This window comes from Symphodus melops (genome assembly GCF_947650265.1).
Source record: "Symphodus melops genome assembly, chromosome: 2".
In the NCBI taxonomy this organism is placed as follows: domain Eukaryota; kingdom Metazoa; phylum Chordata; class Actinopteri; order Labriformes; family Labridae; genus Symphodus; species Symphodus melops.
In genome coordinates, this window is record NC_136692.1 from 4,126,999 (window position 1) to 4,142,971 (window position 15,973).

The 15,973-nt window shown below is 40.4% G+C and overlaps 2 protein-coding genes across 15 annotated transcripts in view; one reads left to right on the top strand and one right to left on the bottom strand.

Moving 5' to 3' along the window:
- The window catches only part of ank2a (ankyrin 2a, neuronal), an 89,349-nt gene extending 84,847 nt beyond the window's left edge, over positions 1-4,502 (top strand). For all 5 annotated transcript variants that reach the window (XM_079337849.1, XM_079337852.1, XM_079337851.1 and 2 more), the window contains 4 exons: positions 391-474; positions 658-822; positions 1,265-1,438; positions 2,446-4,502. In XM_079337849.1, the coding sequence (XP_079193975.1) occupies positions 391-474; positions 658-822; positions 1,265-1,438; positions 2,446-2,460 (438 nt within the window). In that variant the 3' untranslated portion in view covers positions 2,461-4,502. The remainder of the gene's footprint in view (positions 1-390; positions 475-657; positions 823-1,264; positions 1,439-2,445) is intronic.
- Positions 4,503-5,929: 1,427 nt separating this feature from the next.
- Positions 5,930-15,973, bottom strand: part of camk2d2 (calcium/calmodulin-dependent protein kinase (CaM kinase) II delta 2) — a 43,628-nt gene continuing 33,584 nt past the window's right edge. For 4 of the 10 annotated variants that reach the window (XM_079337876.1, XM_079337870.1, XM_079337877.1 and 1 more), the window contains 7 exons: positions 14,942-14,986; positions 13,886-13,934; positions 12,760-12,780; positions 12,278-12,353; positions 12,102-12,196; positions 9,869-10,107; positions 5,930-7,557 (listed from right to left, as the gene is read on the bottom strand). In XM_079337876.1, coding sequence (XP_079194002.1) covers positions 9,875-10,107; positions 12,102-12,196; positions 12,278-12,353; positions 12,760-12,780; positions 13,886-13,934; positions 14,942-14,986 — 519 coding nt within the window. In that variant the 3' untranslated portion in view covers positions 5,930-7,557; positions 9,869-9,874. Of the gene's footprint in view, positions 7,558-9,868; positions 10,108-12,101; positions 12,197-12,277; positions 12,354-12,759; positions 12,781-13,264; positions 13,364-13,885; positions 13,935-14,941; positions 14,987-15,973 lie in introns of all 10 variants that reach the window. The other 6 variants (XM_079337878.1, XM_079337874.1, XM_079337879.1 and 3 more) reach the window with 3 other exon arrangements.

The following is a 15,973-nucleotide window of genomic DNA, read 5'->3' on the forward strand; positions in this document are numbered from 1 at the left end:
AGGCTTGGTCTTCACTGACATGTTGAAGTGTTTACCATCTAACAATCTAACATTTCATCAGATTGGGTAAAAAAAGATTTGCGTTTGAGGATTTCCTTGAGGTTCATAAGAAACCTGCCACTTGATTTGCATACATGGCTGAACCTCGTCCAGGTCTTTTATGCTGCTGTGATCGTGGTTTAATTTATCAATCTACTGTAACCTTTTTAACCCTGAGAATGCCACTTTGTATCCTGTATCCCAAACTATCTTTTGAGTCACAGAATAACCACGTTTTACCTGTTTTTTTCTCTTGAGTGTGTGAAGTGTGAAGTGTGAAGTGAAACCTGTTAACAAAACACCGGCCCTAATGAGTAGCCCTGATTATTGTCTGTCTGGTTTCTGTGACAGGCTGATGAAATGCCCGACCTCCCCACTCAGTCTGTGACTGAAGAGAAGTACAAGGATGAAAACGGACATACTGTTGTCAAAAAGGTAAATGTTTCATATGGTATTGTCTAAACCAGTAGCAACAGCAGCCAGTACAGCTCAACTAAAAAACAGGATTTTTGGTGCGTTTTTGGTTTCTCGAATATTTACAACAACATGAGGTTGCTTGTCATTTTTTTTAAAACCAGTCTTGTCTTGCCTTTTCGTGTCTGTTAACGTGATCTTTAGGTTACCCGAAAAATTATTCGCAAGTGTGTATCTGCGGATGGTGTGGAGTGTGAAGAGGTTTCCATGGAAGGAGCTCTCCAGGGGTCCATCCATGCGGGAGAGGGAGATGGATACTCCAAGGTGGTGAAGCGGACTGTACTGAAGAGCGAAGGAGACCACACAGAGGTATGTGTGTAGTGAAAATGATGTGTGTTGATTTCATAAGCCTTTTTCAGATTGCAACTGCGACAGCTGTTTTGAAGCTCAGCCGTCATTACAGTCTGTGATTTCACATTGCTTAACCGTAATGTGGAAGCATGAGAGGCAGAACAGAGAGCTTCAAATACACACACAACACTCAGACATGCACATCCACACTGCTGCTGCTCTCCCCCAATGGTTCTGCCATCTTAAAGTGATCCCATCTCCCCCCTTTAAACCCTCTGTTCTTTCTTCTGAGACATGCAGAGCTGGGACGACCAGAAGATTAGACATTACTGTACAGGGGTGTAGATTTGGCACGATGAATAGGGCTATAGTCTAAAACATCTAGCTTTTCAAAGTGTTTATTGGTCGAAGTATAAACGGGAACATATGAACAATCTAATAACGTTTTACATTTAATCAGGTGACATTTGATGAACGTGAAGGGTTCTCTGCATCCAAACAAGAGACAGCTGAAAGTGGAAAGGTCAGACACACAGAGAGAACAACAGTGGTCGAGGGTGAAAGGACAATGACACATCAAGGGGATCCATCTTTGGCCTCCGACCTTCCGTCAGCCAACGATGACTTCAAACAGGTTTGTACCTAAACATAATTTAAGCCTGACATATGAGCTGGCACATGTTTACCTGATATCCTGTGTGTAAGGCCTTTAAATGATTTCATTATGACTTACTGACAGTGTATACATTACAGTGTTATTTTTCCATCTTTTTACGCCATCAGGCTCTAGGTTATATGAGTGGTTTTAGCAGAACAGAGCTCCCTCATGTGGTAGAAAGAGAGACTGTCAAGGCAGATGGAACTGTGGTCAGGAGGTGTGTGAGAGCTGAAGTGCACCTGTGTGTGTGTGGTGTTGTGTGTGTGTGTGTGTGTGTGTGTGTGTGTGTGTTTAACTGCTAGTTTTTCGTGAGTGTGATTTCTTAATTTCTCAGCCATGCAAAGATGTTTTTATTTTACTAATATTGACTAATGTTTGTTAATATTGTTATCATTAACAACTTCGATAACAAACACTAGAAACCAATGAGACGTTATTTTTATACCTTTACACCTTTTCTGTAGCCACTCACTGCTGGCCTTTGATAGTAGGAGTTGATATAAACACATTCTTAGTGGTCGATTTGATTATATGCAACATAAAACATTAATATGGCATAAATCTAATGTATCCTAACTTCATGTATTGTTAAGTAATGCCTTTATAGAAATCGAGTGATGTCAAACTCCCTATGGGTTTTTTTGTTTTTAGCCCACACTGACTTTAGCTTCACATGACCAGATGTCGCCTCCTTGAGACAAAAGCTGGACACAGCAACACAAAGGTGTTTGTCTCAGTTTCATAGGTGTGTAGGTGATTGGTTGATTATGACATGTACAAGCGAATGTAGCGACTATAGAAAGAAGCTTGAAAGTTGCTGTGCATCCATGAAACCTGGACTAACAAAGCATGATGCATTTGTCTGTTTTTGGTTTCTCCTATGGAAGATCAAGTAGAGCAGGTGTAGAATGCAAAGTGCTGGTTGTTTGTAGATGCTAACTTGTCTCGTTTTGTATCTTCCTCCCCCCTGGCTTCATTTCAAGGGCCCACATGCGTAAAGGTCGGACCCTCAGAAGAACAGTGGTGAAGGGAGCTGGGCAGCGCAAACAGGTCCTTCTAGAGCAAGTGGACAACCCCAGAAAAGGGTCAAAATCACATGATCTCCAGCAGCATCTCCAGCAGCTCTTTCACCGCTACTATGAGGAAGAAACGGAGAACACCCATGAGGATGTAGAGGAGGAGGAGTAGCAGATTGTCTAACACTCTCCCACACTCCCTGGCTCTGCCCACGCTAAAGAATCCCCCACCCTCCCTGTGATCCTATGCATTAGCCACATGCAATCCCAGTGTGCACCCTAAAGCTACCACAGTCTTCCCGCTACAGTCCTGGAAGATGAGCTTTTATTCACACTTTGGAGTCGTCTTCCTCAGCTAGAATAATGTCCTCATGATTTCCTTTTCATGTTCTGATGCTGTTTTATCTTCTTTTTTTTTTTTTGTGACCAAAGAAAGCCTTCTGTCGTTTCCCTGATTACTTTCCACATCTGAATTGTCTTTGATATGTTTGTCTTGATGCTGTGGTGAAGCAACAACAAGAGAAAAAAGAAAACAGAGGAACACTATTTACATCGACTAACCTCCCGAGGGTAAGGACCACTTCACGTGCAAAATACTGGTGTTACTCTCCGAGTAGGTGCTTGGACATAAAAGACAGTATCCCACACTGCACTGCCTCTCACAACTACAGTTTCTCAGATATTGCTCACCCTGAAACAAACGGTCTCACTCACTACTAGCCTATTTGCTCTTCTGATTCAGGTGATGAAGATGTCCCACAAAGAAAACTTTGACTGTATCGACACTGAATTTATCTACTGCTGCTGCTGCTGTGTTTTGTGTAGGCTGTGTGTAACCTGTCCTTGGGAATTATATATTATCTATAATCTAGACATCAGTAGCCTAGGAATTAATAATCACTCATGTGAAGTAGAGCAGGCATGACTAATCAACATCTTGTCATTTTGATCCCAGCTTCGACTGCTTTGTAGTTCTCTGCCTCTCTTTTCTCTTCTCTGCGTCTTTCTTTCTGTCATCACAATTGTTTCTTTTCTTTTCTCTTAAATTGTTAAAAATTAACTCAAAATGTGTGAAGGATGATCGTGCAGTTTTGGGTGTGTGTGTGTGTGTTCATCCATGCATGTGTTCCAAAAGAGTGTAATGTCTAAGTGGTGTTTAGCTCATATGAAGTCCTGTGTTGTTGTTTTTTTAATTGTATTATAATTTTCTTTTGTTTTTGACTCGTAGAGACAATCTTGCCCCCCCCCCCCCCCCCCCCCCCCCAGATTTGACACTGATGAGTTAGATTGTCACACTTCAAAGACACTTGTCACTAAATGAGATTCGTGGTTGGGTGATCAGGTTTTTCTGCTTATTTTATTCGTTAATCGTATCAAAAAGAAAGAACATGTTGGACCAGGTGTTGGCATTAGTGTGTGTGTGTGTGTGTGTGTGTGTGTGTGTGTGTGTGTGTGTGAGTGAGTGAATGAGTTTGTGTGCAAAATAAAGAACGCGTGCCAGCTTCAGTCAGCAAACTAAAAACACACATTTTACACATATGCACTCCTGAATGTCAGGAGGGATCACCTCCCTGCTTTTTCGTGCACACGATCTGAGGTACAGTATAGCTTAGCCAATGACAGCGCTTCATTTTGGCTTAACGGATAATAAATACATGGTGGCGTTACACCGGACACGGGTAATGAAGCAGGTGGACAGCTTAAATATACCATTACTCACTGCTCTGAGCATTGCTACTGTATGTATCTACAACATGTAATGTATTTATTTAACTATCACTGTTTACTTTTGTGATTTAGAAAAATGTAAAATGCAAACTAGTGGAAGTTCACTGTGACAGGTATGCTTTTAATTTGAAAAATCAGCATCCCTTTTTCTGTGATGATGACAGTTATATACATATACAATGCATATATGAATATCTATAAGGGCATGTATTACTGTATCAAAATTCAAAAAGACAAAAACAAAATGGCTGCAGTGTGTCTATGGCTGATAGAGAATAAAAATCTACAAATGTAAAGTGTTGTCTTGTTCTATCTCGTGGAAAGATAACGTTGTTTTGATTGCACACTAGAAAGACACATACACTCTCTTTATACTGTAGTTTAACTACACAGGGTTTAAAAAAAGCATTGCATGCTGCAATCTTAGTCACCTGGACATGTGAGCAGGCATGAGTTGCCCCCTGCTGGGCATCAGAGGTAGTATGGCATATTATTACAGAGTTTGTTTATCCTGTGCTGTAAGGATCATTTCATCATCAAAAACTCATCTTACCAAGAGTTTATGTTTAATTCCTAGTCAGAAATTATTTTCACTTAATTTACTTGCAGAACTTTTTTTGTGAAGTTTCTTGGAATAAGGCATTACCTCATATCTCATGAAACTAAAGTCAATTTGTCAAATGACTCTTTGTTGGAATGAGATCTCACACGGGTCCAGAGAGGCGCACGTGGACAAGATGGATCGTTATTCTCTTTTGTATATGCAGGCAACGGAGGTCATCGGGTCTGGACAAACTAAACTGTCTTGTCGGAGGTCAGCCAGTGGTGTTGAAACAGATCAAAAGGCCTGACACTGTTGAGTATAAATATTGATGTAGAAGCCGGAAAGTTGGAAGGAATGTTGTATCAGCCAAAACCAAAAACTTTTATTTCATTTAAAATCAAACCTTTAAATAGAAGAATGCGAGAAAAGTACATGTTTGCAGTGGTCTCTTGATTTTGTTGACTTATCATTGGTCCCTGGTTAAACTTATCACGTTAACAATTTCCGCAAACGCAGGTTAGAGCTGTTATGTTATAAAATAGTAGACGACTCTTGTACTCTCTGTTACTGCTGGTAAAATTAGCAAAAAACTTCTTTAGCACAAGAGCAAAATAAGTTATCTTAAAGATCATGCCAGTACATCATGAGTGCTTTAAAGGTCACATATTCTTCTCCTTTGCAACAAGTGCAAATAACTCTCAGAGCTTCCCAATACGTGTGTGTGAAGTTTCTCTGATCCTGTATTTCATCATGACTATAAACCCTCTATTTCAGCCCTTCTCAGAACAGGCCGTTTCTGTGTCTATAGCTTTAAATGTAAATGAGCTGTGTCTGACCACGCCCCCTCTCTGGAAGGGGGATGTGGCATCTGGCTTTCTCGCTCCATGTCCTCTTGTTTACGGTGAGAAGGCAGACTCAGAGGGCCGAACAAACACCCACCTGGGGGAGGGGCTGCGGCCCTTTGTGATGTCATGAAGGGAAAATCTCCAAACAGCCTTTTCTCATCACTGTTGGGTTTGTAGACAGACGAGCAACAACATGGTAAAGTGTATTTTGCGAAATATGTGACCTTTAAAATAAACCAAGGATAAAGAACTATTTGACATCTAACTTTATCTCTAGTTCACTTATCTGTGCACTTCAGCTAATATCAACCAGCAACACAAAACCAGTTAAAGCTTGTTAATTATCACACCTTGTAGCTGATTTATTTCTTAAACATGTTTAAGCCATCCATTGCCGTGCTGACAACGGGTACACACCATGTAAGGAGTGGTGCATTGCATTGACATCATACGTTTCGTCAAAAGAAATGTTTATCATATTTTCCCCTTATAAAAGAGACCGACCAATTGAAAAGAGCAAACAGTAAGGATGACGAAGACACTGGCATTGTCCTGCAGTGGTGAGGAAACCACCTGCTGCTAGAAGAAGCACTGATCGTCGAGGAAGACATCCCAACATTTATTGCAGTCCAACTGTCCTTGGCCCCTTTGCTGCTGTCATACCATCCGCTCTTCCGACTGCAACAATCTTCAATCCAACGCTTTTACGACGCTTCCAGACTTACTAGCCCAATCGTCAGGTTAGCTCTTCACCTCACTGATTAGTAGAAACTAGAGTGCATTTGCTCGTTCTTCATCATCTCCACCTTCTCTGTGCAATTGGCGAAGTAACACTAGAAATGACAAGAATAAAATGACAACAGAAACCCTACATACAGTCATACAATACAAGTACAAACATTATGAAAAATGAGCTCGTTTACACCTCATTTTTTATACAAAATGCAAAGGGTGCGTCGGCAACCAGGAGTTTATTTTTCCTCTTTCTAAGATATGAGGTTCAGATATTTACGCTGGATGTTAACCATAAGTGTGTTATTGTTTTCACAACAGTTCCATGATACTGGAGGACATTAGAAACATCAGGGACAGGACCGATGCACAACATTAACAAATGCAAACAAACAAGTCAGTGATTCACAAATCAAATAGAAGATATTATAGTTTCATATGATCTTACTTACAATATTCCCCCCCATGCACTACACAATAGTCTTGGATTTTCATATATTACATATATGCTACATTCTCTTATTTCTTATTTCACTGATATAAAGGCAAACATATGTCAATGCAAAGTGTAAGCTGCTCTGCTTTTCTTTACATTTAAATTAGTATTATAGGTTGTAACCGGACGATTCAAACAGTATGACTTAGCTCATAGCAAACAGAAATGTAGCTCATAAACTGGATTGGACTTAAACTCTTAATTCCTCTGTTAGCAAGAATAGCAATTTCAATGGTAGTTTTTGTTTTTGATCAACAATCACAATGTATATACATCACCAGAACTAAAGCAAGCTTAATTTTAACATTCTGATCTTCCAAATGTTTTTTTTTTTTGTTTTGTTTTTTCTTTTCTCGTATTGCACACACATAAATACACAAAAATACAGAACTAATTTTTGGGAGAGGTTACAGTAGTAGATTTTTAAACATCTCTATTTCATATTTAAAATGCATACCAAAACATCTTAAAAAACAAACAAAAAATATGCTGTCAATATGCTTGTTTCATAATGTCCAAATACTGTGTGCAGCCACCCAGCGGTGGATTCGAATGATGTCCATTAATAAAATGCTGTAACAGTAAAACGTATTGATACTTGTGTCCTGTGCGATGTCATGTCCTTACAGAGGGGTCAAAGGAGGGCAGTCGTGGGTTGGCTAGTTGACTTTCCCGCTAGATTTGCTGATGGGATTTTTTTTGTCTTTTTTTTTAACACGTTATTATCCCATTAACTGTAAAGAGAGAGAGAGAGAGCCAGAGAGAGAGAGAGAGAGAGAGAGAGAGAGAGAGAGATAGCGTAAGTAAGCACAAATCAATGTTTTAATAGTGTGTACAGATAATTAAATAGGTTTTCCTGCTAAAGAAATAATCTGATACTCGAAAATTTTTTCATGGTCGTGTCTAGATCGTAACCCTGGATTTACAAAACTTCCTTATAAGGGAACAAACTCTTTCCATATCACCGGGATGACGCTGTTCATGATCATCCCAGGAAGGTGGTCATTTTTTTCCTAAACCAAACAAAGTTAGTGGCCACACACATATCCAAACACCAAACACCAAATTCCTCACAGTGGCGAATAAATGACATTACTTTATGCTGATGGGCACTTAACACAACATCCTCTTCATGCATGTGAGGAGAATTCTTTGATACACAATACGTGTATTTGCTTCGTCTAAATTTGAAGCTACTAAGGGATTTGAAGGATGTGACGCTTATAAATGATATGCCTGCCTTAACATCTTCGACTGTAAAAACAGTCAAACATTTCACCAACACAACTACAGCTCCGACCCAATGTGCCGTGACCGTGTTGCAGATAAAACTCTATTCTTGCCTTCCTTCTGTTTAGGGGTTTCTCCCTGTACTGGCAGTGACCCACTGAACAAAGATGAACTCTAGAAAACAAACTCTAAACACTCTTAGCTCCAGAAACATCTCCTATATATTATTTGCATGTTTCATTAATTCACTTTTATGTATAACTGTTTGAATCAGATTTTCCTTTAACAGTAACACAGATGTTTTCATTTATATTTAATACATTTATCAAATACTTTTGAAAAGTGGCACTTTTGGAATTCGGGCCCGTGCCTCTCTGCAACACTCACGTGCGCACGTTCCTGCCACAGTCCATTTACCACATTGGCCAATTTACAACAGTAACAGTTTCATGTTAAAATAAAAGGGCCAACATTCATAATTGACACAAGTTTCGATAAATATCGAGTTTTACTTGAGCAGCAGACATTTGGACATGTTAAAGCAGGAAAAGCGAGACTCAAAGCGTTTAACAAACCTGGCACTAAATCGTTTTGCATGCTGGCTGGCGCACCTTCAGTACTTACTGGGATTTTTCCTTAGACACCCAAGGACAACCCACACAGATGCTCACACTTAATCAGCCTAATTAGAGCCATCCTGTAAGGGTGGGACTGTACTCGATTCACATCTTCCTCCCTTTAATTCTGTTGCACCTGTTATAGTGAAACAGCTCACACCTTTTTGATTCACATATAGCTAACCATCAGGTTGGTGACCTCACAACACTTCCACCCATTTTTCACCGAAGCAGAATTCAAGTTTTGATAAAAAGGCGCTGCATGAGTGTTCAAGTCTTAATCATTGAGCTGCCATTAGAATGTTTTTTCCCCACTATGACTAATCAAAGTGTGTTTTGTTCCCACTGCTGTTAAATGCTCCACCTTCTAAGAGCACAAATTACTGATGTTCTTCAGCAGCTTCAATCAAGCACAGCAGGTCCGTCAACTTTGACATACTCACGACCTCATTATGCATCACGTTTTTGGGGTGCTGCCTGGTTCTGTTTCTAAAATTAGAATATTAGATCATGCATGCAGCCATCAGGTGCATATTTAGGACCCTTTTACAGGTTTTAGTTTGACAGTGAATCAGCTGGAAACTTTAAAAAAGTCCTCCATCTTGCAGGTTAAGTATAATGGTTAGGATAACTTTAAAGGATCATTCTGTACTTTTGAAGAGATACTGACTCATCCAAAGGACTCCTTCTGTAGCGATGTATAATCTTGCTTCTGTGGGGCCGAGCTTACTGTACTATTGACAAGTTTCTCATACCAAACAATTCCTCTGTGGTACCTAGAAACTGCTTATAAATCCTGGTGTCTTTTTAGCAACAAAAATTGTATCGTAAGCTTGAAATGAGAAGAAATCAGAATTGACTGTGATTTAAAGTGTTCCATTTTCTCTCTTAACAGTTGTTATTAGTGTTATGCTCGGTGTAGTGTTATTTATTTATTTGAGTTTTTCCTTAAGAACGCTTCAGAGAGAACATAACAGACTCGATGGGAGCTGAGGTTTAAATTGATTCTTTTTTTATCCACTTTACGAGGATAACTCCAGGCAACAATAACACATGACAGTTAAAGTATTGTGCAACTATAACCACTTAATGTGATTTGGCTTGATTACAAGTGTAAACAGTGATGTCACAGTGTACACAGACCACACATACAAGGGAAGGAGTCAAACTGCTGGAGGGTAGGCTGTGTGTTTCTTACTGTCTCTTACTGGGACGGGATGCTGGGCGAGCCCGAGCGGTGGAAGTGGATGTTCTGCCACTTGCCCTCGCGGCGGTGCCACACACGGGTCTCCTCAGACTGCATGGTGCGGGGCATGCCGGCGCCATCCATGTACTGGGTCAGTCGGATGTAGGCGATACACGCTGCGTTTTCCCCAATGAGGTGCACATGTGGGTTCAGGAGGATGGTGTGCACTGGCTTATTCCCTTTGGACAGGGCTGCGAGACAAACCAAATGTCTGAGTACAATTCTGTATCACGTCATCTACATCTGTATCCTTTTCCTTTATGGCCGCCTGTGTGATGATGGATGAGCAAAAACAGCTGCATGACTGCTTGAAAACAAAAACTGACCCTTTGTCAGAAAGAAGCTGAAACAAAAGCAAGGGGAAGTGAAAGTCTCCATATGTTGATGTTGGATAGTGGACAAGCACAGGCTCGCCAAGTGATTGAGGTTTCTAGGACATATCTGGTTTATCTGAACTATTTTTACCCAGACTGGGGACATTCTGCCATTTATAGCAGTCATTATTCATTAGCGATTTTTCTTCTTCGAGGTTCATAATCTCAGCTACGACCTTGGAGTTTACCAGGAAATATGAGCTGCACACTGAGAGGACTGAAAAGTGACATTGAACTAACAACTAAGCAAACACCTACAGTACTAATGCATCATATCTAAATTTTTTTTTTTAGTAATGATTTTATCCAAAAACAAGGTTCTTCATTTACAGCACACTCTGTCAGGCAATCAACCTGCTCGATATCCCTATACCTGCATTTAGGGCGTTTTCATTACACACTAAACAAGGACATAAAATCAACACTTGTTTTTGCTTAATTTTTTTTACGAGATCAAGTAACTTCTTCATGACTGTTGCAAACGTTGTCAACAAAGTAAAGCAGCTTCATCCTCATATCTGCTCACACTAATCTTCTTCCTCTCATTTGTTGATATATGTATAACAACATGAGCAAAATCATCGTTTTAGTGACTAACTCGTCAGAGAATAGATTTAAAAAAAAATCCTGCTGCTGGTTTATAAAGCACTTAATGGTTTAGGGCCAGAATACATGAGTGACCTCCTGATTAATTTTGAACCATCCGTCTGGTACAGGTGTCTGTCCCCAGAGTCTGAACCAAACATGGAGAAGCAGCCTTCAGTTTCTATGCTCCGTATATCTGGAACAAACTCCCAGAAAACTGCAGGTCAGCTGAAACTCTCAGCTCTTTTACATCCTCGTTAAACACACCTGTTTACAGCTGCATTTGAATGATTTGTTTAACATGTTTTCAGATTTAATAAATTGTTGTAGTGGTTTTTAAATTTTCTATTTTAAGGGTTCTTTTGTTTCCTCTGTCCTGAGGCTTCAGATGTCTTCTGTGAAGACCTTTGATTGCCCTGTTGTTGAAATCTGCTATCTGAATGAACTTGCCTTGCCTCGACTGTTGCTTCATACTCAATGTTGAAATGTAGTTGAAAAATTTGCCAGAAAATTTAATTAACTGGTCTTCCAAGGAAAGCTCACAAAGTAATTTCCCCCAAAGTGCCTTAAAACAAACAACTCACGTTTGTGTATATTCAGGACATGAGCCAACGTAAGCAAGCAGTTAAACTTCAGATAATGGATGTGACTGAACCACACACAACCCTCAGTCCTTCCACCATGAGGAGTTCATCAAGCTTTGTCAGAGAGCCAATAACCTGTCAGAGCTATTTTGTGTGTGTGTGTGTGTGTGTGTGTGTGCCACCTTCTTTGTTTTCAGAGTACTTAAATCAAACTTTGAATCAAACAGTTGGAATCTTCATGTTGCTTACAGCCACCTTAAAGGACCTTTCAAATAATCCGTTTAGTTATATGACGTTGATTACGTTCGATAGTCACAGTGCAGCTGTTGAGATCGCGAGGCAACAGTTGGGTTGGACAAAAGGAAAGAGCGGGAACAGCTGGTCATGCATGCCCAAAATCCTTTGTGGGCCAGACCGTCTCATGCCGGTCTATGAATACGGGGTCTCTCGACAGATGCGACCCCTGAACACAGCGTGTGTGTATCAACTCTGAACAACAGTGGCATGAGCAGGCATTTTACATTGTGACTACTTTCTAACGACAAGCTTCCATATCCAGTTTGCAGGCTGTTTTGGACCTCACACATCTGCCCTGATGATAGTCTCAACATTAATAGGAACATTATTTTATTTTGAACTCACCATTTTCAAAATAAAAGCGATGAAAGTCGTGTCCTTCCACCAGGTTGCCCAGGGCTTCAGGCTCAAAGGAAGTTAGACCGGGATCACAGATCTTACTGTTCGGACCAAACAGACAACATAATCAGCAAAGGGCGCAGGGAAGTCATTTATTATCTGTTAAAGAGAAAAGAACTTACGCATAGGACTCAAAGTCTCCGTTGTTGATAGACTCAATCAACTGCTCTGTGACTTTGATAATCTCCTGTTTGCGGGCTACAACACAGGATGAAAGTACAACATCAACGACACAAATGGATGAGAAAAAAAAAAAAGATGCTGCTGTAATTTGTTTTTCAGGCAAATGTCAGGTCTGAGTGCAGATAAAGAAAATCTGACATCAAATCAGCTTCAAATGGGTTCTACTCTACGATTTAGCAGGATTTTTTATGTATTAGAAATGGAAGGCGCTCGGAAAGATTCATTACACGATTGCTTTTTTCTTTTACATCTGAGAAACAGAAGAAGAAGAAAGAAAGCCTCCCATGACTAATAGTGATATCAGGCAGGAGAATGCATGATGACACGATTCCGTTCACCCAACAAAGCTCAAAATTAACAAAGACAAAACCAATGCTCAGATGCAAGTAATTTGTACAAACTAAATAATGTTGACAATTACCTTTATTGTTATTGGTGCAGGCTGGGGGATATTAAAGAAATTACTTAAAATTGTGCAACAAAAAGACATGTCAAATAGTAAAGAAATGCAAAAATCAGATCTGTAGCACCTTCAAAGCCATGAGCTACATCAGTGTGTGTGTGTGTGTGTAAGTGTGTGTGTGTGTGTGTGTGTGTGTGCGTCTGTACATGAGGGTAAATGTAGACTTTTTTTTACTACTACAGGAGTTTATACAAGTCAAACAAGAAGACAAACAGAGAACTGAAAATATCCTCTTTTTTCCAAAAGACACATGAGACTCGTTAAGAGGAAGATGAAACATTGAAACAGGGGAGAAGGAGCAGATAGTTAGAGGTCGAAAACAGAGGTTCATTTTAATGGAGAAGGAGAATCCCAAGCATCAACTGTATCAACAGCCAGGATCCAGGAACACAGGATTTTATAGAAACGTTCTGCTACTGATGACCGGGAAAGACGAGGAAAACAAAACAGGCCAGCAACTTACTCTGAACTGAGGAAGTGGGAGTCTGCCTCGAGTCAGACATCTGTGAGGAACGACTCTTAGAGCTCAAGATACCGCTCACTAAGCTGCCCAGACGGATCGCTGTCAGAGGTCACATGGACGGGAGTGTGTGTGGGTGAGTGAGTGTGTGTGTGTGTGTGTGTTTGTTTGGTTGGGATGTGAGATAGATCAGGAGAAGGTAAACGTTTTGATGAATGTGAAACAAATGGGATCATGGAGAAAAGGTTTATATTTCCAACAAAAAAAAGATGGAAGAAAAGACAGGGAACAAAGAACAGAAAAATATTAAGTAAAGTGCAAACAAAAAAAAAAAAGATAAGATGTTAACGAATAAGAGCATCAGCAGTGGTGATCAGACGAACTTAAGAATGGGAGGATGAATTGGACAGAAAAGGGACGGGGCGGTCTGCATTGTGCACAATGAGTTGACTTCGCAGTAGATAGCTTGCCGTGCATTTTAAATTGTTGTAAAATGCTAAATATAAAGACCATTAAAAGGAGTTATTGGTCCGATTGGGAAAAGTGGGAACAGACTGTTGGAACCTCACAGCATAGAAGAGAGCTGAAAGTTTGTCCTTCACAAGAACAAACGTGTTTCCTTACCTTTCACGTCCTCGTCCTCGATGGTGGTGTTCGCACTCTCAATGGACTCCTGAAAAGGATACAGACAAAAACTGCATGTTAATAACAACAGTAACATGAAAATTCATGTTTTTCTTTCTAAATGGAAAATGGAAGGAGAGGAGGGATGCGATGCCACTAAAGTCCCAGGTTGTGTTTAACTCAGGGTTAAGGTATTCGACCCTCAGGCCGCCAGGATGCCACGTTGAATTTAATTTACTGACAGCTGATAATAAAACCAAACAGGAGTGAGGAAAATACAGATTTATCTTTGAAACGTTTATTTTAAAAAGGAAATTGAAGCCTACGGCACAGGAGGAACTTCTATGACTTACATAAAAGTCTTCCAAAAAAAGTTTTGACACTTTGTAAAAGAAAAAAAAAAAAGAAAAAAAAAAGAATATGATGATTTTCGGAATAATGCAAAAACAGCACGAAGACAACATGTCAAATGTCGAAAAAATGGGTGGTGTTCAAAAGCCAGCATCTGTGATGGTATGGTCTAGAGCTTTAGTGCATCTGGCCCGGGTAACCTGCACATGTGTGAAGGCCCCTCTATCGCTGAACCATATACATAAAGGTTTGGAACGGTGCCAAGCCACTGTCTGCAGGTGTTTTGTCAGCATGACTCTGAAGTCAAAGATATGATGTACTGGACTTCCTGCAGTCCTGACTCGTCACCTAATGAAAGTGTTGGAGCATTATGAAGCGTAAAGTAAGACGCGAGATGGAGGCCCTGAACTGTCCAACAGCTGGAGTCCTACATTAAGGACAAACAATAAAAAGTGGTACTGTCAGATTTAGAGGAAGTGGTCTCCTACCAAAAAGTGATGTCAAGAAAAAGTGATTTAATCGAGTGGTAAACATGACTCTGAGCCATGTGTTGATGGCATCAGATTCAGTTTGAAGTTGTTGCTAGTTTCACTTCCAGTCTTACACAATTCATTCTGTTCGTCATTTACATTTTACACAACAACCCAACTTTATTCTGCAGATGGGGGTGTAATTAAAGGTTGGTGTTTTCTGTCCTTGTTGTACCTTATTTCCATCCACTGGGTTGTGGATCACGGTTGTCTGTGGTTCCTGAAGAGAAGAGATAAAAAAATAAAAACATTTGTGGGGGGAAAAAGTAATTAAGAAAGGTTTAGAGAAGGTGTGATGGCACAAGACTTTGTTAGAAGAAATGTGTTTGTGTGAATTATAAAATGTGAAGCTTGAATTTGATTAAAATCTATTGATATGATCTACCCATCTATCTCTGCATGCTTCCATATGTATAAATGAAGAAAGGATCTAGCACAATTGTATATGATGACAATTTGATGAAAACCCCTTTTTCATTTGCCTCTTTTACCCCGCCTCCTTCTCCCTGCATGATATTGTGACTTTATGCGTCTGTGTGTCTGCCTCCGTCTCATCAGCCCTCAGCTGTTGTAATCACATGTCTGAGCTTTTGTGGAATCGATCCTGATGACCGGCTCAGTCCTTCTAATCACTCGCCACGATTACACTAGATTATAACATCAGCAGCTTGCATCTGTGTGTGTGTGTGTGTGTGTATGTGTGTACGTGCGTTTGTGTGGAGCATTATGATGGAGAAAGAAAGAAAGGAGGAGAGAGAGAGAGAGAGAGAGAGAGATTCCATGTGCCTGTTTTCATGCACAATCATCTTGACAGCAAATGGGGGGACAGAAAGCCTTTGACATCATGCACAGCAGCAGTCATGTGACCTGACGTAGACGGCCAGTCAGCAGACAACATGCGCAAGCCAATGGGTGACGACCAAAATCCCTTAGGAAGGTTGCATCTTAATGAGCCGACATCCTCGCACTCCGGCCATGCACAGACATACAACATGAGCAGCAAACCCTGAACATCATTATTCTCTGCAAGAGTTCTACTATCACATATTCAAAAGGCATTACCAGGTGAGCAGCACATAAGCAGCAGTGACATAAGAGGAGCACATGCACAGTGTGTAAGGTGAGAGGAGGGGGGGGTACTTGCAGAGGAAAAGAGGGCAAGGAGATGGCTGTGAAGTTGAGGTAGAGGTTGCCCCTGACAACAGAT